This window comes from Oxyura jamaicensis, chromosome 1 (genome assembly GCF_011077185.1).
Source record: "Oxyura jamaicensis isolate SHBP4307 breed ruddy duck chromosome 1, BPBGC_Ojam_1.0, whole genome shotgun sequence".
NCBI classification, from domain to species: Eukaryota; Metazoa; Chordata; class Aves; order Anseriformes; family Anatidae; genus Oxyura; species Oxyura jamaicensis.
In genome coordinates this window covers 10858334-10883285 of record NC_048893.1, presented here as the reverse complement: position 1 = coordinate 10883285, position 24952 = coordinate 10858334, and the positions used below count along the sequence as shown (strand labels likewise).

Below are 24952 nucleotides of genomic sequence, written 5' to 3'. Positions count from 1 at the left end.
TTTTTTTTTTTTTTTTTTTAATTTCCCCGTCGAAATCGAGCAGCAGCAGCCCCCATCCCAAAATGGGCTGCACACTGAGCGCCGAGGACAAGGCGGCGGTGGAGAGGAGCAAGATGATCGACAGGAACCTGCGGGAGGACGGCGAGAAGGCGGCCCGGGAGGTGAAGCTGCTCCTCCTGGGTAAGGGCAGGGCGGGGAGCGGCCCCCTTCCCCTTTGTTACAGGGTTTGTGGGGTGGGGGCGCCCCTTTGGGGACCCCCCCGTGGACCTGATGTGGGCAAGGACCCGTCGAGGCAGCCCCCCCCTCCTACGAGGGATGCCCCCGGGGGCGCTTTGGGGTGCGGGGAGAGGGTTCAGAGCTGGTTGTTTGCTCAGAGGAGGCACTAAATCCGTCACAAAGGGGCTAATTGCTCAAATTCGGGCCGGGGGCTCCGTGTGCATCAGCTGGGAGGGGTTCAAAAGGCCGTGGGGAGGGGGGCGCTTGGTCTGGACGCTTCTTGAAGACCTTACCTAGTGTTAAGGAGGAGGAAGCTAAGGCACCCTGCAAATTCTTGCATCCTTTTGGGAATTGCTTATGTTGCTGTAACCCGACAACGTAAAGTAAAACCTTGATGGGGGTTATAAAACGTGTAAAGTAGCGAATCGCGTTATATACCATCGTGTGTTTTGGGGATTTGCTCATCTGTACTTGGAGCTACTTGTTTTGTGTGTTTTGGCTGATACAGTGGTGTGGAGAGCTAGAAGTAAGATTGCTTCTTAAAATTGCTGTAAAAGAAACAAGGAAGCAAGGTTTAATTAGAAATACCTTTGTGCAGGACCCAGACAGTTGTACAACTCGTGGATGTCTGAGTGCTGCAAGACTTGTATTGTACTGATGTTATAAGAAGTCCTGCGTGATGTGCGTTAGGGTTAAACAAGACTGGGTCCTTCTAGCTTGGAGCTAAAAAGCTGTGGAGTTTCTGCTTTTTTTTTTTTTTTTTCTTTTCTTTTTGTATGGTGCCCTTTTCCTCCTGAAGCTACAGTTTCCTTAAAGTACTAAATTTCTCACTCCTCTTGAAACTTGTTTTCCTATAGTGGCCTATTACTACCAATACCATGTACTACAGCTCTGAAGTAACTTTTTTCTGTTGCAACTTCTAAAATAGCCCCAGACAGGTACAGGAAACTGAAACACTTTCATGTGTATGTGCAGAGGTGAGCCAAGCCTAGTCTGGGAAAAGCAAGCATCCTAAAATGTACGTATAATTTTAAAATCTTGCTTATGATGGAAGTAAAGCTTTTCTCTCCTGCTTGCTTTCCAGGGTTAGGCTGTTGGTTGGTACTGTGCCTCGTCCTGTGCAACTCTGGAAGCCTCAGACTGTTGCATGGAGAGGTTATTGTCCTCTGTTTGGTCAGTAGTAGTACTGCAGAAAATGTCTTGAAGGTGCCAAAGTAATTATTTGTATGTGCTCTGGCAAGGCATTTAAAATGTTTTTCAGATTTTCACTGTTCTGTTTAGAACTTTAAGGACATGCAGTTTGGTAGTCATCAAAATATTCTGTGGATATGGATAAAGCCTCTTTTTATAGGAAGATGCTTTAAATTTGATAATTCATTTTGTAAACGTTTTTAGTAGTTTAATGTTCTTGTGTATAAAGTTATGCTTTTGTTTTCTAAAATCTTCCTGATACAGAAAAGCTTTTGAGGAAGTTTTTTTTTTTTTTTTTTTTTTTTTTTTCCAGAATCTCAGAAAATCATAGGATATGAGTCAAATGCATGCATTTCCTCATAGTACAGCTCAGTTGGTATAATGTTTCCCCCTCCCCTATTAAAATGATGTGTGAAAACTAACAGGTTAACTTTTTTTAAACACAAAATTCCATAAATGTTTACTGAACTCGGAATGAGGTTTTGTGTATACAACCATGGATACGTCTGTGTTTCAGTTTTCTTGGAATGAAAGTTTTCCTGTTAAATTTCCTTGCAACTGTGTCAGATGTCTTAAATGTTATGCAAATGCTTTATGTGATGGCAAAACTATTTTAAGTTACTTCCACTAGAGTCAGTCTCTTCTCACCACTCACTTTCCGAATTGCTTGCTCTGCCCATATGTCATAGTTGATCATCAACTCGGTTGTATTCCTGCATCTATTTATGGGCTTGTTCTGCTAAAAAGATACTAGAATAAAAGGAAAAGTACAAGTTGTGGTCTGCTGGCAGGAAAATACGTGGTGCGAGAAGCATCTAAAATACCTTGCTTATGTAGAAAAAGAATGTGTAGCTATAAACCTATTGGCCCAAAGAGAAGTTTTACTCCAGCATCTGTAAAAGCTGTATTTTTGTATGGTGATTAGAGAATCCTACTGAGACTTGAATTAGTATGTTCAACTGGAAGATATGATTATAATTATAATCGCTCTATTTCTGGCATATAATGGAATAAAACTAAATTTAGAAGCTGTTCTAAAGGTTTCTCTAAAACTTCAATGATTTGAGAGAGGTATGACATTGCTGTGCATAAACCATGAGTTTGTGAATAATATCAGTGATCTATGTTAGATTTGTTTTGTTGTTTTGTCTCTAGGAAGAAGCAGCCAGACTTACTCTGTTCAAAGTACTATTGCTTTGTATTATCTAACTTCTTTCAGTATGTCTATAAATTGGTACCTCATTTGGTACAAACTTGACTGTAGGTCATGCATCAGTTCTTGGAATAAAAATACTGATTTTGAAACACTATCCATATAAAATAACATTGTAACCTTGTAATTTTGTGAGCTTTAATGTGATATGCTAACAGCAGGAGAACCTTTTTTGTAAAATTTGAGAGTCATCCTCATTATTAGAAGCTGAACATGAGCACATAATTTGTAAGCCAGCTGGCAAATGTGTTTGTACTTGGAGCTTGGTGATTTTATTTTACCTTTAAATCATTAAATAAACAAGCTTGTTTAATTTAAATTCATCTTGGATCAATCTATCTCCTATTCGTGATGAAGAAACTTACTTTTTTAGGCTTCCCATGAAATTTAAGTGCAGTCTAATATGTTGTCCACTGCTAAAAATTTAATATACAAAGCACTTTTTCTTAAGCACTTAACCTGTTTCCTGGTTGAAGTAGTATTTAGTTTTATTGTGTTTTTGTTGTTGTAGTTTCTTACAGATAAACTTGTATATACTGCTTTTCAAAGTAGTAGTTCACAACTAGGTATATCTTCTACCTTGGCTGGCTTCCAAGGAATAGAGGCAATTGAGCCATGTTCTTCCTGTCTGAGTCCCCATCTTTCTAACTCTTAGTGTTCAGAAGACAAAAAAAAAAAAAAAAAACCTACAATGATGCTTGCAGAACAAATGTAATTCTACTCATGTTAGGAGATGGTGGCTCTGTGTGCTGCATTAATATACATGTGATCCAGATCAGGTGTGGATTTGCAAGTGCACTTCTGTTGAATTAGCCAGAGCACATAAGACTGAATTTATGCCAACTGTAGGAGAACAGGGAGTACCTCATTTAGAAGAAAGCCTTCTGGTATGAGGTTAACTCATCAAGTTTTATGAATACATTCAAACTGGCAGTATGAGTTTATAGGATTAGCACATCTGATTTGTGGATTATCACATTTCTCGCCTAATACAGCAAATCAAGTGTTCAGGCTCATTGAAGAAGGCATTCAGGAAGGTATTTCTTGCACATTCTTTAGGAGTGGATCCTGGGGACCAGGAAGCCACGGATCACATTTGACAACTGCAGTTCTGTGTCCTCTTTCTGGATAATCATGTGTCCAGATTTTAGTTCACCAGATACTTCTGTAGTGGTGACCAGCACAGCTACTTCTCCATTCCTGAACAGATGCTCGTGATTCACGCTGTAACAATGTTGTCATGTTCTTAACCTATTTTTCAGTTTAAGGCGGAGTACAGCTCTTAATCCTTTTCACTGCAGTTCTCCGTTGCTTAAGGCATTAACTAGAATTACATTCAGTTCTAAACCTTCACATCTCAAGCATTTTTTCTAGCTGCTTTTCTTTTGTTCCAGACCTGCGTATCTCTGCTTAGTCAATTGACTCCCACTGCATACTCATCTTTCCAGCAGCATCCTCACAGTCTTTGCTTACCTCCAGACCTGGCTGCACCATGGGGAAGAAAAATGTGCTTTTTGTTACCATGCCATTCTTTTTCTTGTCTTTCCTCCGGTGTACTCTTTCTCCACACCTGAAAGCTTAAAAGAATTTAGAAGTCTCCATTTACAGAAGCTCTCAAGCCTTATTCTCACAAACATATTGCACCTCTTAGAGGTGTTGACCGCATCTTTATTAAATTATGCCAACTTTGATTGTACTGGCCTAAAACATTCCTGACGATATCTCCTGTCTTATCTTCAAAGGCAGCTGTCTATCTATAAGATATTTACGAAGGATACCTTTGCAAGTGGTTAATGTTACTTTTTGTTTAAAATGGAATCTTTCAATTGGAAGGGATCTACAAATACCATCAAGTCCAGCTGTCTGATCAAAAAACCCCCCAAAATTAAAGCATCTTGTTACCCAAATACCTCTTGAATGCTGGCAGGCATGGGGCATCAGCCCTCTAGGAAGCCTGTTCCAGTGTTTTACCCCACTCACAGAAAATAAACTTTTCCTGGTATCTAACCTGTAGTGCCCCTGGCACAGCTTTGTGCTATTCCTGTGTGTCTTAAACTTATTGTAGAGGAGATATTGGCTTTTTCTTTTTTGCTTCCTCAGGGCATTGCAGAGAGCAAAGAGGTTACCTCTCAGCCTCCTTTTCTACAGACGAGACGACCTAAGTGTCCTCAGCCTGTCTTCACAGGACATGTCTTCCTGCCCTTTTACCAGCTTTGGGAGAATATATAGTGGGAAAACCACTTATTTTTGATTGGCTGGCTATGCTGTGTTTAATGAAGCCCCCAAATGCCCTTTGTTCTCTTGGCTTCCAGGGCACACTGATGGCTCATGCTGACCCAGCTGTCATGAGCACCCCTGATCCCTTCCTGCAGGGCCGCTACTTAGGCATTCATCTCCTAGCCTGTGGCTTGTGTCCAGCATTACTCTGTCCCAGGTGCAGCACCCGGCATCTGACTTCGACTAATTTCATGCTGTTGCTGATTGCTCAGTGCTCTGATCTATCTAGAGCTCTTTGTAAGGCCTCTTGTCATTCCAGGGAGTCAACAGTAAGTCCTAGATTGGTATCATCAGCAATCTTGTGAAGAATGCACTCCACTCTTGCATCCAGATCATTGATAACAATGTTCAACAGGAATGGCCCTAGAATTGAGCCCTGGGGAACAATGCTAGTGATGGCCCACCAGCCAGCTGTAGCCCCACTACAGCACTTTGAGCTCTGCTGTACAGCCAGTTCATCACCCAGCATAGCATCACCCTGTTTATCTTACAGACGGACAGCTTGTCCAAAAGGATGCTGTGAGGGATGGTATCAAAAGCCTTACTGAAATCCAGAAAGATTACATCCGCTGCCTTCCATTCAGCCACTAATTGGGTGGTCTTGTCAGAGAAGGAGACCAAATTACTAAGGCAGGACTTTCCCTTCATGACCTCATGTTGACTATGCCAGATAATAGCTTTGTTCTTTAAGTGCCTTTCAACATCCCTCAGGACAATCTTCTCCATAACTTTCCCAGGTACTGAAGTTAAACTAACAGTTTGTGCCTTCATTTTTTGTCTTTTTTTTTTTTTTTTTCCTTCTGACTTTCTGCTATCTAATCTGCTTAGATTTAGGTGCTTTCTTGAATTTTATGGCTGGACTTCGGCATCAGGATGTTATTTATGTGGATCTGTATATCCAGCTTGTAATTAGATTGATGTAATCCTCAGCCCTTAGTACTGAGTATAACAATTTCAAAGGATAAAGTCAAAATTACTAGATTTCTCATAGTGTAATAATTCCCCTTGTTTTTGTGTAAGGAGGCTCATGCATGTGCAGAAAACACAGGCATTCAGTCGTGTTTGTATATTGCAATTTGGGCTTTTATGCTTGTCTCTTTCTATTTTAAGGCTAGTGCAATAATTTGCAGCATCATAATATTGGTCTTTGATGTGCATAAAGACTTCTTTACTACAATGCAAATTATTTTCACTTTGAAAGTTTCTTTAAAATCACAATTTATGATTGCATTGTGATTTTAATTCTTTAACATCCTGATGAAGAATTCACTTCGGTGCATATTGTTTCAGAAATAGCTAAAGAGAAACAATACATTTTGCACTATGCCATGATACCAGCAGTGGTAACTCCTTTTTTCTCTCTTGATTAAAAAGTGTAGTTTATGGAAATATATAAAAATCAGTTTAACTTTTGTATCAACCATTAAATATTTCTTGAGGGGAGTTTTAAGAATTATGCAACAAATATTTCCAGTGTTTATACTTATTTTCCCTTTAGTTGTCTTTTAAAAGCAACAATGTTTTTTTTCTTTCTTTTTTTTCTTTCTTTTTTTTTTTTTTTTCTTGCTGTTTTTACCCCCTCTTTAATCATAAACCAAACAAGCTCCAGTAAGGTATTTTTTAGTAAAGCAATTCACTCCCAGCATGAACACTGCCTCAAGACAACACAAATTCTGTATTACACTACCTTAATTGGCTTATTTGTACTTTCTCTGGCAGCACAGTTTACTGAAAAGATCTTGTATTGAAGCTCACACCGTTTTGTGAAGAGCCACTTTTAACTAACTGCAGCTACAGTACAGCTCCTTGCATAGTTGTGTTGGCATAACTTGAACTTCAGCTTTGTCCTGTAGAGTTAGGCCATGCTGATTTATGTAGTCATATCCGTGAAGTACCTTGTTCTGTTGCTGCCGTATTTTACCCTGTAGTTGTCTCTGTACTCTCAGAAGGAAGAAATGAGTAGTGGGCATATCCTAAAATCTGGTCAAATATATTGAAACCAAGCCATCAGTCTGCTTCAGAGGGCATGAAATTCTGAAGTAAGTTTTGATGCTGGGTTTGATGGATGTCTGCAGTGTTTCCTGTAATGTGCTTTCTGGCAAATGTCAAGGTAGAAAACTGGAAGTAGAGAAGAGAGATTGAAGATGTTCTGTTAAGTGTGAAGATTTTTTCTGCCATGGAAACACTGCCATAAAGATCTGAACTGCCTTGATAATTAGCTATTACAAGGCTTTTTCCAAAATGTGTATAGGAGAGCCTGTATTGATGGAAAACTTGCTATTCTGAGCCTGACTCTTAGTCATTGACCAGCTTTACTGAGCTCAGCTGTTCTATTTATTGCTCTTGTTTGTTCAGTGTCCTACTGTTGTCTCAGGCTTTGTGTAAATTACTGTTTTGTTATTCTCTAAATAGAGTTTGGTTGGCTTCACCTGAGAGATTCTGTATGCAAAAAGAAATATTTAAGCTCCTAGCGTATATAAAGACTAGTTTGGAAACTGAGGACTTTTAACTTGTGAGAGCACGAGGTACTATGGAAAAAATGTAAAATTTTTGGAGTGGCTCAACTTAGAGGCATTTCTGAGCTGAAGGATAGTTAAGATACTGTAATGTATTAGAAAATTTAGTCAAAATAGCAATTTTTTGTTGTTGTTGTTTTTTTCTGAGACAATTTTGCCTACTAGGAATGTGTGCTTGTGCAATAGGCTGAGGCTGGCAGGGCCCTCTGGGTCCACCTGGCCCAACCCCTGCTCAAGTAGGACACCCAGAGCAGGCTGCCCAGGACCACATCCAGGGGGCTTCTCAAGATCTCTAAGGAGGAGACCACACAGCCTCTGTGGGCAACCTGTACCAGTGCTCAGTCACCCACACAGCACAGAAGCTCTCTTCCCGGTGTTCAAATGGAGCCTCCTGTACTCCATTTTGTGCCCATTGCTTCTTGTCCCGTCAGTGGGCACCACTGAAAAGAGCCTGGCTCTGTCCTTGTAAGGTGAGGCTCATTGGCCTGTAAAAAAGACTTGAATTTACTTCTTATTAAACATTCTTTGTTCTCCTTGTACGTTTAGTTGGTTTGGTAGGAGCAGGCAGGACAAAATAAATGAGAATCAGAATGGGAAATGGAGGAATGATGAAATGTCATGCGCTGTCTTCCAGGTTTGCACCTGTCTGCTCATAACCCTTTCACAGTGTAGAAGTATTAGAGTTAGGAATTTGAAAGATCTTTCACAGTATTGTGACTTTGCTGTTAGAATTAGCAAAGCTGCTGAGCCAGCTTGAAGATCTCTGGAACTGTCTATAGCTTGAATACATTACAAGAGGTAAAGTATTATATATCTGTGTACGCTTTCCCAGCAAAGCGACCTAAAAATCTGCTAGTGTCACAGATACCCGCATGGATTATTCGTAGCGGGTTGAGAGAGGTAATCTCTTCTCTCTACTCAGCATTGGTGAGGCCATGCCTGGAGTGCTGTTTCCAGTTCTGGGCCCCCCAGTACAAGAGAGATGTGGGCATACTGGAAAGGGTCCAGTGAACGGCTACAAAGATGACCAAGGGACTGGGGCACCTCTCCTGTGAGGAGAGGCTGAGAGAGCTGGGACTGTTCAGCCTCAGAAGAGGTGGCTCAGGGGATCTCATCAATGTGGATAAATGCCTGAAGGTAGGGGGCGAAGAGAATGGAGCTGGGCTCTTTTCAGTGGCGCCCACTGACCGGACAAGAAGCAATGGACACAAAATGGAGCACAGGAGGTTCCATTTGAACACCGGGAAGAGCGCTTCTGTGCTGTGTGGGTGACTGAGCACTGGCACAGGCTGCCCAGAGAGGCTGAATTTTTTTTTAATTTCTCATATCATTCTTTCAATATTTGAACCATTGAGGTACTTCATTTACAGCATATAAGAAACAATTCTTTAAAGAGACTTGTTAACAAGTGTTTATGTTAAACATACCTTAAAGCAGGTGAATTGCCTTCTTTCCCTGGCTTTAGTAACTGAAGGGCCATTGAACCTCTGAATAACCCCATTTCTTCTCCATTTAGGTATTAACTTGATAAATCAACTAGAGGTGTTGATGTACATCTGTAAGGTTATATGAGAGCTATGCATTTGTATTGAGAGATGCAGTATTTGATATACCTATAAAATTGATACTGAGATTAGAAAATACATTTCATATAACTACTTATTTAAAGGAATCAGTATTTGAATATGTGGTGCTTCGATCTATGAAATAAACTGTACAGCATTACTTTTTCATATGTGCTTTTTAGAATTGTATTATTGCATTTGAAACATATATTACGCTTAGCAAAGGTACCTGATGACATTTTTTGGTGAAATGTAACTGTATCTAGGCAACCAAAGTGGACAGGAAGTCCCTACAATCATTGCTCTAAACTGATTGCTTTTAAAGAAGAAATCAATGTACTGTAATGAAAATTCCTGTTGAAACTGTGCAGTAGGTTTATAATTCTCAGTATCTTTTAGAACTTAATATAGTATGGGTTTTGACATGAAAACACTGATTAGAGGCACAGCTGTTGGAGTTAAATGGCAACCTGTACCCCATCATTCTTTTGCAAGGTTTTTAAAATAATTTCTCTCATACATCCATCTATCTAATTTTCTTATGTAGATGGAGCTGATGAAATTTGTTTTGTTCATAATATGAATTGTTGTGCATCTTGGTGGGGAGGAAATTCTGAATCTCTGTATTTTAATAGATTCCAGGAAAACTAATGATGTTCCTGCCTAGTTTCTAAATCCATATTGGAATGCTAGAAATAAGCAGGGTATGATGTATAATAACATAGTGACATAAGCAGTTGTGCCGGTCTAAAAACAGTGTTGCTAACAGGAGAGAGCTCTTGCAGCATCTGGCTGAATGGTTCTACCATCTCCCTGGCACTTTTGAATGTTTAATTCAGTTTTGTGCTGGTTTAATAGTCAAATTGGCTCTCCTGTTTTGACTTAGTTTGCTGCTGGAGTGGTCAATTTAACTGATAATAATAACATAATGGTCTGCTGAGCACCTGGATCAGTAACTGCAGAGTGAGCAACAGAGATACATGCCTGATGCAAATGGAGCACTGGAAATGTGCAGCAGCTGTTGTAGGGACAAATGGGTATTGAATGATATTCTTTCAGTTTCTGCATTTCTCTGTTAATTGAATTGTACTGTAAACTAACAATCATGTGAAATTGTGTTTACCTTCTAGGTCCAGTTGGTAGACTTCTTAAGTTCATTCAAAACCTACTTTTATTTTAAAACATTGCTGGAGTAGGAGATAGTGCTGGTCTTTTTCAAGAAGCATGTGATTTTTGGTTTCCTTCCAAGTCTAAGGAGAGTCAAACCTATGTTTCCTTATTCTTCTGAATGCCGTTCTAACTTAGAGGTTGTAGTCTTGATTAGAAAGAGTCCTTTTCTGCCCAGTGCTTCCTGCCGAAGCCAGATGGTAGTGGGTAAGAACCATAATTACCAGCTCCGTGTCCAAACAGTAGAGTACACAGAAGAATGGAGATACTAGTCTCCAGTTAAAACAGTAAAATCATACCAACACTATAAACTGGGTATGATGTGAGTGGAGTATTGAAATGTGAGAACAGAACTGGGAGTAAAAGAGACAACTGTCTGGATTACTTACAGATTTTGGTCAATTAAATATAATTTTGAGTTCCCATTCATTTCAGAATCTTCTAGTGATGTACAGTATAAGAGTGACTGAAAGTAGGCTGCTAAGTCTCGTTTAAGTGTTGTCTGCATTTTTGATGCATTAAATATTTCTTTAAGCGTTTTGAAATTGGATTTCTCAGCTGTATGCTGATTCAGTTACTGATCCGTATTAAATCTGGTAGACTCTTAGCAAAACCATTATATGCCTTCTAAAGCTCTTAAAGACATTAACAAGGATTCCTTCTAATATGCTTTAGTGACTCAGTGTTTGCTAGCAAATGCTGTCATTTTATTTCATAGATGAGAAGCTACTTAGATTATTTTCTGTCTGCTGTTCTTTTGGTGTTAGATTAGAACTAATGTCGACAAAAATACTTGTTTGAGGCTAACAAACTGCTATTTATATAGGTATCTTATTTCTCACTTCTGGTCTTTTTGGGTGTGACTGCCTGTTCAAATGGGTTGAAATTTGATAAACTGCAAAGCTTTCAGTTTTGAGACCAATTGTTTAATTCAAAGTCTATTTAAAAAATAGATTTTTCTTTCAGAAGTGTTAATCAGAAATAACATTTTGCTTGTAGGGAGCTTTGTGTGAAAAATACATGTAATTTTTATTTCTTCTGATTCAAATACAAATGAGAGTTCTGAACGTGTTTTTGAAAAAGATCCACCTGGATAGCTAGACCTTTTCATTTAGTATTTCATTCTGTGTCCCTACAACTTTTTAGTAGAGGTAGAGACCTTTTGGTAGTGAATTTAGTTTGACAGTCCATGTGTTTATTCTCCTTATTTATATGGATCTCATAGTCCTCAAGCTATAGGAGATGAAAACCTCTGTAGACATGGGTGAAAACTAAGAATTTGAGTGAACTAAGATTTATTACACTACTTTTAAAAATAATGGGCTGACCTTTAGTATAACTGCATTTGCCCTGGTATAAACTTTGACAATAAATACCCATTTATCTCATTTGCCTTGATGTCGCATGACAAATAGAGCTTTAAAAAAAAAAAAAACAACAAAGAAAAACAGATCATATTTACATGAGAGATCTTTCTGTTTTGTTATTAATGTAACCACCTTGCTTTCTGATTTTTCCCAACTGTTTGTATCATTACACAGTAATCTGAGGTGGCAGGGACAATTGGAACTGTCACAACTGTAGGAATTACAATAGTGTTGTTCTGAATCGCAAGTGGAGCATGAGATGTGAATTCCAGGTTCTTTTGTTATATGTCTCCACCAGAATAACGGGCATAATGTATACCTCTGTAGCAGTTGTGATTTTTTTGTAGTTTCTTTGGTTGTGATTAATGATTGTCTGCTTAATAGCAGACGTTCTCTCTGGTATCTCAGTCACAGAACTGATTCCCATCTTTGCACAATGTGTTTATGGCTTAGTGAACTGTGAAAGACCATGAAGGCCAACCACACTGTCAAGAAAAAAGGACGGTGTGGACTTCTAGATGTTTAATGATCTGTATTAGGCATGCTGTATTCTGTTGGCTGAATTTGACATTAGCCGTCTTGAAAAAAGTAAGACCAAAGAGGGTGGTTCTTTCTGTTGGAGCACTTGGCATGTAGTGGGGTCATACAATACTCACTCAAACTCACACTCTAAAATATCTTTAATCATATCCTTTCATAACATGACTTCAAACTATATAGTGATTATTATTTCTGAGCATACCAATATGTGCACTCAGAAGATAACTTCTTTTACTTACGCTTTTTAACTAACAAACAAATTAAAGTCTTTAATTTTGAAGAGTAGATTGGTTTTTGCTGTTCCAATAAAAACACCAAATGTCTAGGCTGAATTTTTAGGAGATTGCCAATTCTTTTAGAAGATAGTAGCATGGAGGCTGGTCTTTGATGCATTTGAGTAGTCAACTGATAGTCTTATCAAGCTGCTCTTGGCATTGCCTTATTAGGTAAACTTGGAGCTACAAGTATTTTATCTGTTGGTGGTGTGGCATTTAGTGATCATGTGTGCTGTTTGACAACTGTAGTTTTCATCTCTAAGAATTTATCCATTCTCTTAATTTTTGGCATAATCAAGTAAGAGGCTTATTTCAAAACCTTTGAGTCTCAGCTTGTCATGGTTCTGGTGGTTTGGACATCTCATACCATTTGTGTGAAGCTATGCATATGAATTTATATATTGAAGAAAATGCTTCAGATTTTAAATTATGATGACACTGTTGCTCATCTAAGGCAATGTTTCTGTTTTCTTTCAAGAGATTTCTTATATGCTCTTAAAAGATATAATATCTTGGAACTGAAACTACTTTAAAAAGATGTATTTCCTTTTGCATATTTCAGTGTTTCTAAAATCTCATGCCTGGGGCAGTACTGGTGCCCTCCTTTATGGTGAGACAACTAGTTCATAGTATGGTTACAGTATAATTCATGTAGATAATGTTAGAAGGGTTTCTACTAGACAACAGTAGCTGTACAGCCAGTAATTTGAAACAATTGAGGAAAGTGGTTAAAAGAACAGTTTTGAAGAGCTAGTGTACTGGGTCTGGCTGGGATGTTAACTTTCCCTGCAGCAGCCCATACAGTGCTGCGCTCTGCACTTGTAGCTAGAACAGCAGTGGTATCACACCAGTGTTGTGTCTGCTGTTGAGAAGTGCTGGCACAGCATCAGGACTCTCTCTGACCCTCCTAGGGGGTGGGCAAAAAAGTGAGAAAGAAACATCACTAGGGCAGCTGACCTAAACCAACCAAAGGGATATTCCATACCATATGATGTCACACTCAGCAATAAAAGGTGGAAAAAGGAAGAAGAGGGGAGGGGTGGGCTCTCGTTGCGAAAACGTCTGTCCTCCTCCCGAACACTAGCTACGTGCGTTGAGGCCCTGCTTCAAGGACGTAGTCCAGCATCGCTCATTTGTGGGAAGCAGAGATTAATTTCTTTCCTCTGCACTTCCACATAGCCTTTAGTTGTTTGTGTTGTTATTCCCTTTCCCCCTCCCTCTTCCCCTTTCCCTTTTTTCCCTTTAGTTGATTAGTTTAATTAATAATAATATTTCCTTAATATTTTTTTTTCTCTTTAATTAAATTATCCTTATCTCAGCCCGTGAGTTGTTCTTTCCTTTACTTCTTCCCCTCCTCATCTGAGGAGGGGGAGGGAGAGAGCGGTTGTGGTGTTCATCTGCCTAGCACAGTAAAACCACCACAGCTAGGTATAAAAATACGTGCTAGGCTATCTGCTTACCACATGCATCAAATCTTAACAGGAAAAGATGGTTTCATGTCATCTTTGTTGTGAAAAGATGCTAAGCACTATTAGAGAATCTGAAATATCTGGAAACTTAATTTGTGCTTCTAACGATAAAGACACGAATGGAAAGTTACCTTAAAGTTTGCAAAATGGAGTCTGTTGTGAATGAATTATTTAGAATTCATTGTGCTCCAGAGGGCTATACTGAATGTAAAACACACACTTTGTTATTTTGGTACTAAACTAGTGAATACGGTCTTTATAACTTATATTTTTATAGTAGTAGTAGCCTACATATTTAAGAAAGTTAAGGAAGTTTTAGATTATTGGAGGTATTTAGATGATTGGAGATTTGGATAAGCATACAGGATGGTGACATGAGTTACTATGCAATTGCTTCTTGACATAACCTTTCATAATATCAATTTTCTTAAACGATGCTTAATTTATAGTGTAATGACTATTTTGCTTTGTATTATTGATTTCAAAGATCCTAGTAAGCGTGGTACCAAAGGCCTGGGAAAGAAATAATCAGTTATAACTAGTTCTGAAAAGGCACTTTTTAGAAAAGAGATAATGGATTGTAGGTTTAAATAGTTATTCTTCTCTAGAAATAAACCAGCATGTGGCTACTGAAACTTTGAGAAATTTCTCAGTTATTTCATCTGAGTCAGTGTCACAATTTTAGAATCTGTCACTCTTATGGCTTCAACCAGCGATGTAATCTGGGATTCACAGTCCATTACTGCATTGTTAAGTTACTGAAATTTTTCTTCCAGATAACACTCACACAGCTTCATTCTTGATTCATTCAAAATCTGCTGACATATTCAAATTCCAGTTGCTGCAGAAATTTCCAGACTAATGCCACTTCATAAGTAATGAGTGCCCTTTAAGAGAGAATCTTTGGTTGACTCCACAAAAATGGGGAAAAGAAGTACAAGCTGTCAGCAGTTGTAGCTGCCACAGAATTAGAAGAAAGCAAGATGGTAGCTGATCAGAAGCTGGCAACAACAAGGACCAGCAGGAGGGAGTCTTTCTCCAAAGCCTGAGATGCCCTTACAGAACTGCTTCAACACTCAAATGTTTCTATGCTAATGCACGTAGCATGGGAAATAAACAAGGGGAGTTAGAGATGTATGTACATCTGCAGGGTTATGACCTCATTGGCATTATGAAGACGTGGTGGGATGGCTCCCATGACTGCAGCATTGGAATGGAAAAGGATACAGGCTCTAGGAATGACAGACAGGGGAGCCAAGGAGGGGGCATTGCCCTCTGTCAGTGAGCAGCTAGAGGGCATGGAACTCTGCCTGGGGATGGATGAGGAGCTGACAGAGAGCTGATGGGCCAGGTTTAGAAGTAGGGCATGGACAGATGACATTATAGCGGTGATCTGCTACAGGCCACATGATCAGGAAGACCAAGCAGATGAGGCTTTCAATAGACAGACAGAAGCAGCATAACATTCACAAGCCCTGGTCCTCATGGGGGACTTCAACCACCCTGTTATCTGTTGGAAGGACCTCACATCAGGGCTGGAATGCATTAATGATAACTTCCTTCTCCAAGCAATAGAAGAGCCAGCGAGGAGATGTGCTGTGCGGGAGCTCATTCTCACCAACAAGGAGGGGCTGGTGGGGAATGTGAAGCTCAAGGACAGCCTTGGCTGCAGTGACCATGAAATGGTGCAGTTTAGCATCCTGAGGGCAGGAAGGAGGGGACACAGCAAGCTCACTACCCTGGACTTTGTGAGAGCTGACTTTGTCTTCAGGGATCTGCTTGGTAGAGTACGATGGGACATGGACAAAAGAGGTGCCCAAGAAAGCTGGTTAATATTCATCCCAACAAAGAAGAAGTCAAGCAAAAATGCCAGGAGACCTGCGTGGATGAACAAGGAGCTCCTGGACAAACTCAAAACAGAAAAAGGAGGCCTACAGAGAGTGTAAGCAAGGACAGATAGCCTGGGAAAGATACAGAGACATTTTATGGGCAGCCATAGAGCAGGGTAGAAAAGCCTGTTAGAATTAAAATTGGCCAGGGATGTCAAGGACAACAAGAAAGGCCTCTATAGTTACCTCAGTGATAAAAGGAAGGCTAAGAAAATTGTGAGCCTTTTCCAAAAGTAAATAGGAGACCTGGTTGCCGGGGATATGGAGAAGGCTGAGGTGTACTAAATGACTTTTTGGCCTCAGTCTACCGACAAGAGCTCCAGCCACGTAGCCAAGGCCCCAGAAGGCAAAGGGAGAATGCCCAGCATAGGAGAAGATAAGTTCGAGGCCAGCTGAGGAACCTGAAGGTGCACAAGTCCATGGGACCTGATGAGATACATCCGCAGTCCTAAGAGAACTGGTGGATGTAGTTGCTAAGCCATTATCCATCATATGTGGGAAGTCGTAGCAGTCCAGTGAAGTTCCTGCTGACAGGAAGAGGGGAAACAACCCTGTTTTTAAAAAGGGAAATAAAGAAGACCCAGGGACTAACAGCCTCACCTCTGAGCCCTGCAAAATCATGGAGCAGATCCTCCTGGAAACTATGCTAAGGCACATGGACCTGGAGGTGTTGGTTGATGAGAAGCTCAACATGAACCAGCAATGTGTGCTTGCAGTCCAGAAAGCCAACCACATCCTGAGCTGCATCAACAGAAGTGTGGCCAGCAGGGTGAGGGATGTGATTGTCCTCCTCTGCTCTGCTCTCATGAGACTCCTCCTGAGGCCCTGCATTCAGCTCTGGGGCCCCCAGCACAAGAAGGATGTGGACGTATTAGAACGAGTCCAGAGGAGGCACACGAGGATGATCAGAGGGCTGGAGCACCTCTCCTATGGAGACAGGCTGAGGAAGTTGGGGTTGTTCAGCCTGAAGAGAGAAGGCTCCAGGAAGACCTTACAGCGGCCTTCCAGTGCCTAAAGAGGGCCTACAGGAAAGCTGGGGAGGGACTCTGTGTCAGGGAATGTAGTGATAGGACAAGGGGGAATGGCTTTAAACTAAGAGAGGGTAGATTTAGATTAGGAAGAAATTCATGTCAGGGGGGTTGGAACTGGGTGATCTTTAGGGTCCCTTCTAACCCAAACCATTATATGATTAAGAAGCATAATTGACAATGCGGTTTCAGAAAGGGTGAAGGGGGAGCACATAAACTCTGTGGGGAGTATAGAGAGACCAGAGACCAGTATATTTGTGTAGAGGCTGGTGTGGGAGAATGCTTCAGTTAGTGGCCAGCCTGTCTAGTGGATATGTAGAAACAAGCTTTCACCGTTTTTCTTGTGCTAGCTGGCACGTAGGTGTTTTTGCATATAGTAACAATGATTAACAGCTCGAGTTCTAATAGAAGTCTCATTTCTTGTAATGTTTCATGAAGTGATAAATTCAGGAGGTGATATTTGCAAGCTGTCTGACAACTCTGTGATATTGTAAGAGGTTACAGTCCCCATAGCAGAAGCAGCAGCAATCACTGGGCATTCTGCTTGTGCTGTCCTCAGGGATAGCTGAGGAGCAAGCACCATTCACCTTGTATCTGCTACTGTAAAGTGGTAATATCTGGTGGAAGACTGGGTAGGAGAGTTGTGGGGATTAATCCAACAATTTATTTATCTAATATAAACTTTGCCTGTCTATTTAAGTTAGTCTGGTGCAAGTATTTTGCTTTACAGTCTGAAGAGCTGAAAAGTATGCATTGAAAGTTTTATATTAATTATTCTTGTCCATACTTGAACTCTTCTCTGGAAACATACAAGACTATTCCTCGTTTGTAGGTTCTGATCCTTTTCAGGTTGATTTGGTAGTTCAAACCCAGCCTTGTTCTACTCTTCAGTTTTTATCTAACTCAACCAAGTATTTCTTTCACTCAAATTTAATCCAGATTTATTTTTGGGTTACATTGCCAGGAATATCTTTGTATGATTAGAAATGGTTGCACTTAACAGTTGGTTTCTCCCAAAGAGGAATACTATGTACTTGAAATAGTTTGGACTGCTATTTATTTTGATATACAAGTAGCTTCTTCAGTAAGCAATTATCAAGTCCTTCACAAGTTTAAAATGTTACTGTCAAGATCTTAGAACTTAAAACCATCACTTTCTATGCTTGAGTTCATAAAACATTTGTTTGTAAAATCTGTAGGTCTGGAATACTTATTATGTGGGCAGTGTGGGGGATAATAAATCATGAGGTACTGAGGGTAGTTTAAAGTAACATTTTTGCCGACCTGTTATTTTTAGTCAAATTATAAAAATACTTTTAAAAATTATTTTTGAATACAGATGTCCTCCATTTAGAAAGTAAAGGAGTATTAAACCTGCTTATAATGATGTTTGCTAAAATTTCACAGTTGTCTTAATATTTTGAGTAAGTTATTGTGTAATTGGTCTGATAGCAGCTTGGAGAGCCAAACACTGGTTTAGCTGTTTCTGAGATTTGAGTCTTGATACCCGGTAGCCCTACTCAGTTCATTCAGAATGCTGTACATGCAATTGGTCTGTTAAATACTTCTTTTTTCTTTAAAGAAATTTCCACACAAAGAAGCCTAATTTTTTTTAAACCCCTTCCCCCCCCCCTCCCCCGCCGTGGTTTCCAAAGCTGAAACTTGGCTTCAAAAGAAAAATGACAATTTATTTAGTGTCTATATAGTAGGGTCTATGCAGGAAACACGGTTCTGTTTCTTATGTTCAGTTGTGTTGATGAAGGTGAACATTGTTTCCACACTGTCAGCTTGCATAATGAAGCATAAGGATCTACCTGCTTTCTGGCAAACAGGTATAATAAGAGTACTAGACACAGGTGATGTTATACTGGACTATGTCAACAAAAGCTTTGAAGAAAACTCCATGCTTTAAATGGTATTTTCATAGGATATGTGTTGCCCTCTGACTTGTCTTACTGAGGAGCTCCTATGATGTGTTACAAAGGACATCAAGTGTGCAAGAGAGATGAAAATCCTCGTCAGTTTCTAAAGCCTTCGTTTGTCAGAGTGGTGATGACCTGACAGTTAACTTACTTTCATTCAAAACCAAGCAAACAAACAAAAAAAAACCACCATTCTTTCAAGTATGGAACTGATACACTGCTGCTTATCTTGTCAGAGCAGCACTGCCATCTCTTTTTATCATTTTCTCTTATATTCTCTTATATTATTACAATTGTAATGATATTTTTATATTACTGTCTGAACCAATAAGGCTCTCAGTGTTAAATTTATTGGCAGTAGTGAAGCTGAAATCAAATATGCCAGTACCAGAAGTGATAAATAGCATCCTTTACTAGATGATTGAGGAATATACATTGAAGTCTGAATAAATTTGGATAGTGTTTCATTGTGACAGTATGGCCATCTCTGACATTTTATGTGCAGCTGTCACATGAAATATTTAATTCTGCTTGCTCCCATGTAATACTTTCTACAAGTTCTCATTTTGCTGTACAGAACGCACTGAGATAAAGGAAAGGATATTTTATATCAGCACAGCTCTGCATCTATCTGAAAGCCTGGCTCTGCTTTCTGGAATGCAAAAATAGTGAATCTCCTTTCAGTATGGGACAGTGAGTATGGTGTCATTTTTCTGATATATTTTAGAAAGGTTATTAGTCAAACTGCAGGCAATTTAGCATGAAGCTTTTTTTTTTTTTTTTAAGAATACTTCCTCCCCCAAGACAAAAACAAGAACAGCAGAAAAAAAAAAGCTATTTCTATTTTGCAGTAGATAAAGTAGGAGAGTGCATTTTTCAAGAGCTCATTATTAATATTAGGTGCTTTGTAATAAGTTGCTTATTTTTTTTCATACTTTTATTATGGGTGTTTGTGGTTATGTCTTGTGGTTCTTGGGACAAGTACTGTTTAATGTCTTTATTAGCGACATAGACCATGGGTTTGAGTGCACCCTCAGCAAGTTTTCAGATGACACCAAGCTGAGTGGTGCAGATGATGCAACAGAAAGAAGGGATGCCATCCAAAGGGACCTGGACAAGCTTGAGAAGCGGGTCCATGTGAACTGCATGATGTTCAACAAGGCTAAGTGCAAGGTGCTGCACCTGGGTCAGGGCAGTCCCAGACATGAGGACAGACTGGGGAGAAGAACTCAATGAGAGAAGGACTGGGGGGTTCTGGTGGACAGAGCTCAACATAACCCAACAGTGTGCATGCTTGCAGCCCAGAAAGCCAACTACATCCTGGACTGTATCAACAGAGGGGTGGCCAGCAGGGGAAGGCTGGGTTTGTGCCCTTCTGCTCTGCTCTCATGCAGCTCCATCTGGAACCCTGTATCCAGGTCTGGGGCCCCCAGCACAAAAAGGACATGGACCTATTAGTGTGAGTCCAGAGGAGGGCCATGAAAATGCTCAGAGGGCTGGAGCACCTCTTCTGTACAGACAGACTGAGAGATCTAGGGCTGTTCAGCCTTCAGAAGAGAAGGCTCCAGGGAGACCTTATTGAAGCTTTTCAATATTTAGAGGGGGCTTATAAAAGAGATGGAGAACAACTTTTACTTGGGCAGATAATGACAGAACAAGGGGAATGTTTTTAAACTTAAAAAGGGAAGATTTAGATTAGATGTTAGGAGGAAATTACTCTGAGGGTGGTGAGGCACTGGCGCAGGCTGCCCAGAGAAGCTGTGGATGCCCCATCCCTGGAGGTGTTCAAGGCCAGGCTGGATGGGGCTTTGGGCAGTGTGGTCTAGTGGAGGGTGTCCCTGCTCATGGCACGGGGTTGGAACTAGGTGATCTTTAGGGTCCCTTCTAATCCAACCCATTCTATGATTCTATGTTATTTAAAGGGCTTTTACAAGAATTTTAGGTATTTGGTACAATTTGATGCTGACGCTGTAGAGAAAGAAGGCTAATCAACTTAAGAAAAACTGAGTAGAAGGCATGATAAAATAATTTATGATCTTATGACCAGCCCTGACAGTGAGCTGCTCAGTTAATCGAATATGGTAATTTTTTAACAGGAAGCATTTCACAAGGTAGTGTAATTTAAATGCTGTAGTAACATTTATCTCCAAGATTTTTCTTGAATACAGAGGTATAAAAGGGAGATTTGCTATTTTTCATGTGATCTGAATAAAAATATTAAACCAAAGCAAAATAAAGATCAGTTTTATTTATGAAATTAAACCATTGATACCTATTTGTGCTGAAGCACACAATTAATTATTTCTAGATTAAGTATTAATTTAGTTTATAAATGCTTCCGATGTCACAGTAACAAATAACTTTCATAATTGTATTTTTGCAAGTGTAGTGTTGGTTAAAACGCCTTGTCTTCTAGTTGGTAGCTATTACGAGTGTTGATTTTGTCATGGTGCCCCCTGGTTCTTGGAAGGTATGCATTGATCTTGTCTACTCCAATAAAACTATGGTTCCTGGATCTGTTGTGTTGTCAAAAATTGTGGTATTTTTCAGCAACTTGTAGAGGTTAGTGTTCATCGTTCTTGCCTACATTTCTGTAAAGTGCTTTTTTCAGAATCTGAGTTCTGTTGCTACTCTATTATGAGTAGTATGTTTGTCAAAACCAGATCTTCTACTTGGACATTAGAGGTGCGTATAGTGATAGGTCAAATGGGAATGGTTTAAAAGAGGGAAGATTTAGATTATATATAAGGAGGAAATTCTTTGCTATGAAGGCAGTGAGTCAATGGACCTGGTTGCCCAGAGAAGCTGTGGATGCCCCATCCCTGGAAGTGTTCAGTGTCAAGGTGAATGGGGTTTTGGGCAACCTGGTCTGGTGGGAGGTGTCTCTTTCCACGGCAGAGGGGTTGGAACTGGGTGCTTTTTAAAGTTTTCTTCCAACCCAAACCAGTCTTTGATTCTTTAAACTCCTCATCCTAGCCCACCTTCATCCTAGGGGGCAGGGGCAGAGTGAGGAAACCTTGATACTGTCTGTGCATGCATTTTTCAGCAATAGTTAAAATACTGGAGTGTTAGCAACACTGTTTTAACCGCAAATCTAAAATACAGCACTGTCTGGGCTGCTGTCTCCATCCCAGACAAACCCACTACAGCAGCTCAGAATATGGCTCGCTTTCATTTCATCAAGAGCTCACTGCTGACTGTTCAGGTCATTGATCCTGCAGTCATTTTGTGTAAGGCTATTCCCTAACCCATTAACGTCATACCTGTATTGTTGCATGGGTTATTCTGTGCCATGTGCAGGATTTTGCATTTCAGTGTCTTGAGGTTCAGCTCTAGTTTGTTGAGGACCCTCTGAATAACACCTTTGGTCACCCAACACTTTGACTACCTCCTGACCTCCAAGCCTGATGTTGACTGCAGACGTCATGCAGGAGCATTCCATCCTAGTTTTAAGGTCATTGATGGACATGTTAAATAGTGTTAAGCCAGTATCAGCTTCTGAGGATTCTCTTTTGTAAGTGGCTTCCAGTTGGATTTTAAATGATTGATAGATCACAAGCCTTCAGGTTTGGCTGTCTATACAGGTTTTCAGACACCTCAACATCAATATTTACCAATTTGGTACAAGGATACTATGGTAGATGACATTGGAATCCCTACTGGAGACAAAGTAAATAACATCCTTTGGTGTTCTACTTCCACAGAATCAGCTGTTTTCCTCATAAAAATGTTATCAAGTTACTTGCACAGTTTGCCCTTGATAAATCCTTCCTAGTGTTTCCCAGAAAACTTACTGTTTTCTGTGGACCTGGAAGTGACTTTCAGGAATACTTGCTGTATCGTTAGTCTGAGGAAAAAGGTGAGGCTGATTGGCTTTACAGTTTCTCAGATTTTTGCCTTTTTTTTTTTTTTTTTTTTTTTTAAGAGGAATACAGCCTTTACTAGGGATTTCCTTTGGTCACAGTGACCTTTAAAGATGTTAGAGATTGCTTTGGTCATATTTGAATTGGACAACTGGTGATCTGTTTGCATTACAAAATCTTCTCAGAGTTGAATGATTTCTTGTTAAAATGTCTTGATTTTGAAACTTCCATTTGGAAGCACATTTTGAACTACAGAAGTTCTTTACATTGGTTAGGTACTTAAAATGTAGAAACTTACTTTATATGCCTTGTCACAGATGAGTAGAAGTATAATGAATTTTCTCATATTTATTTTTCAGGAGCTGGTGAATCAGGGAAAAGCACAATTGTCAAACAAATGAAGTAAGTATGGTAAAATATTTATAGAGAAATGTTTTATTATTATTATTATTTGAATAGAGAATTTATTTATTTTTCTTCCATAGGATTATCCACGAAGCTGGTTATTCAGAAGAAGAATGTAAACAGTACAAAGCTGTTGTCTACAGTAACACCATTCAGTCCATTATTGCTATCATTAGAGCAATGGGGAGGTTGAAGATAGACTTTGGTGATCCAACCAGGGCTGTGAGTATTGAAGTACTCATGCATATATAAAGCCGAAATATCCATTCATTTTCAGTTTTTGTCCGTTGTTATTTCCTGGAAAAAATCTCTTATCTAAAAACCTTTGTAGGTTAGAAGGTTTGATAAAGATCAGTGTTTAGTTTTCTATCACGGCACAATTCTCTACAGAGCAATCAGCTCTTCATTAAATCAGAATACCTATTTGGTTTAGATACAGTTCTCCAAATTGTATCTAAATTTGAGAACTAAACACCTGAGTCTTAGGGCTTTTTTGAAAAAACAGCGATCTGTGTAATCATACTTCATAGTAGTCAGGTAGGCATCTAGCTGTTCGCTGCATTTCTCATAGGCTCAGTAGTGCCTAAAACATTCCCACCTCTGGACTGGATCCCGTTTCATATCGATTTCCAATGTAGATAACTTTATTGTACTCTAAGTCACTGGCATAGCCCTGCTGCTGGTATCCGTTCTTTTCATCATACCACAAGGGTTAGGGATTTTTCACAAGAAATCAGAGGTCTTTTTCTAGGCTTTCCTGTACATTTTTAATCCAATTTCATCCACTTTTTGGGGATAGCCTTCAGAATTGATCCTTTTTGCTTATCATCTTCTCAAATCCTAACCCTGTACTGGTGAATCTGTTTGTGCTCTTAAAAAAGAGCGTGACCTCAATAACCTTGTTTGATGCATTGGGTATGCTTGTTACAGAAACAAACATTACATGAAGTGGGTATTGAAGTTGTAAATGAAATCTTAAGTCTGTTTGGTAGTCATATGTAAATTATTAGACAATTTTCCTTTGTCTTTCATCACTTTTGTTTATGTACATATGTTAATTCCACCTGAAACCTGCTTAATTGTAACTGTAACTAGTAAGTGCTTTGTGTTGTGATTCCTCTCTAGCATTGTTCTTGTGTTTTCTGTTGTACCTTGAGACCAAAGTTTGCCAGGGCAGGAGTGGTATCGTACTGTATATTAGTTCAGTATTTGTTTGATGAAGTCCTATCTGGAGTCTGGCAGTTAATGTTTGGAAAAGGCAGATCATAGATTCAATTTTACTACATGTTAAAAGAAAAGAGAGTGAGGAGTGAGTTTAGGTGGAATCAACTTGAAATAATCTGTTTGTCAACTTCAGAGAACGATCTAAGTGATAATGCAAACTTTTGTCAGGGATGGTTGTGAAATAACTATCTATCCCTTAGCACCTAGGCAGGTCTCAGTGATCTGCGTTCTTTTTAAAGAGCAACACTGCTGTTGAAAGTCAGTATTAGACTTGAATGGAAGCAGCCTTGTTGCAGTATGATTAAAGGAAATTATCTATCATTGGTTAATAATGAAAATAGGACTCAGCTGTTACGTCCTAGATCATTTATGGTATCTAGTACTTGCCATGATTAGAAAAAGGGATATGGGGGTAACAAATAACACTTCTTATTTTAATGGTTGGGCTTTTAAAAATAGAAAATAACTCTCTTCATGCTACCTCTTCCACCCTCTCTATAAAAAAAAATCCCACATTATTAGAGAATGTAGTGAGAGACTGTATAGAGCTATTTGAAACAGTAAGTTTTGCATGTAAAGTCAGACCATGTCAGGTCTGAAATGACGTTTTAATACGTTTTAATAGTTTGTGACAAGACTGGCTGACGGTTTCTGGCTTCTACAATGAATTGTGATTATATCGGATCTTCCTTCAAGATCTGTGGTTTTTGTCAGTTGTAGATCCTTGGTATTGTCATCCACAAACAATATTCAAAACCAGAATTGTCATTCAAGTTTCTTTTCTGTGGGCATATTGTTGAAGCTACAGTCAGTGAGATCTGATCA

The 24952-nt window shown here is 39.5% G+C and overlaps 1 protein-coding gene across 2 annotated transcripts in view; it reads left to right on the top strand.

The window, feature by feature from the left end:
• Window positions 1-6: 6 nt before the first annotated feature.
• GNAI1 (G protein subunit alpha i1) overlaps window positions 7-24952 on the top strand; it is a 37483-nt gene continuing 12537 nt past the window's right edge. For both annotated transcript variants that reach the window (XM_035335488.1, XM_035335479.1), the window contains exons 1-3: window positions 7-180; window positions 22858-22900; window positions 22984-23125. In XM_035335488.1, coding sequence (XP_035191379.1) covers window positions 63-180; window positions 22858-22900; window positions 22984-23125 — 303 coding nt within the window. In that variant the 5' untranslated portion in view covers window positions 7-62. The remainder of the gene's footprint in view (window positions 181-22857; window positions 22901-22983; window positions 23126-24952) is intronic.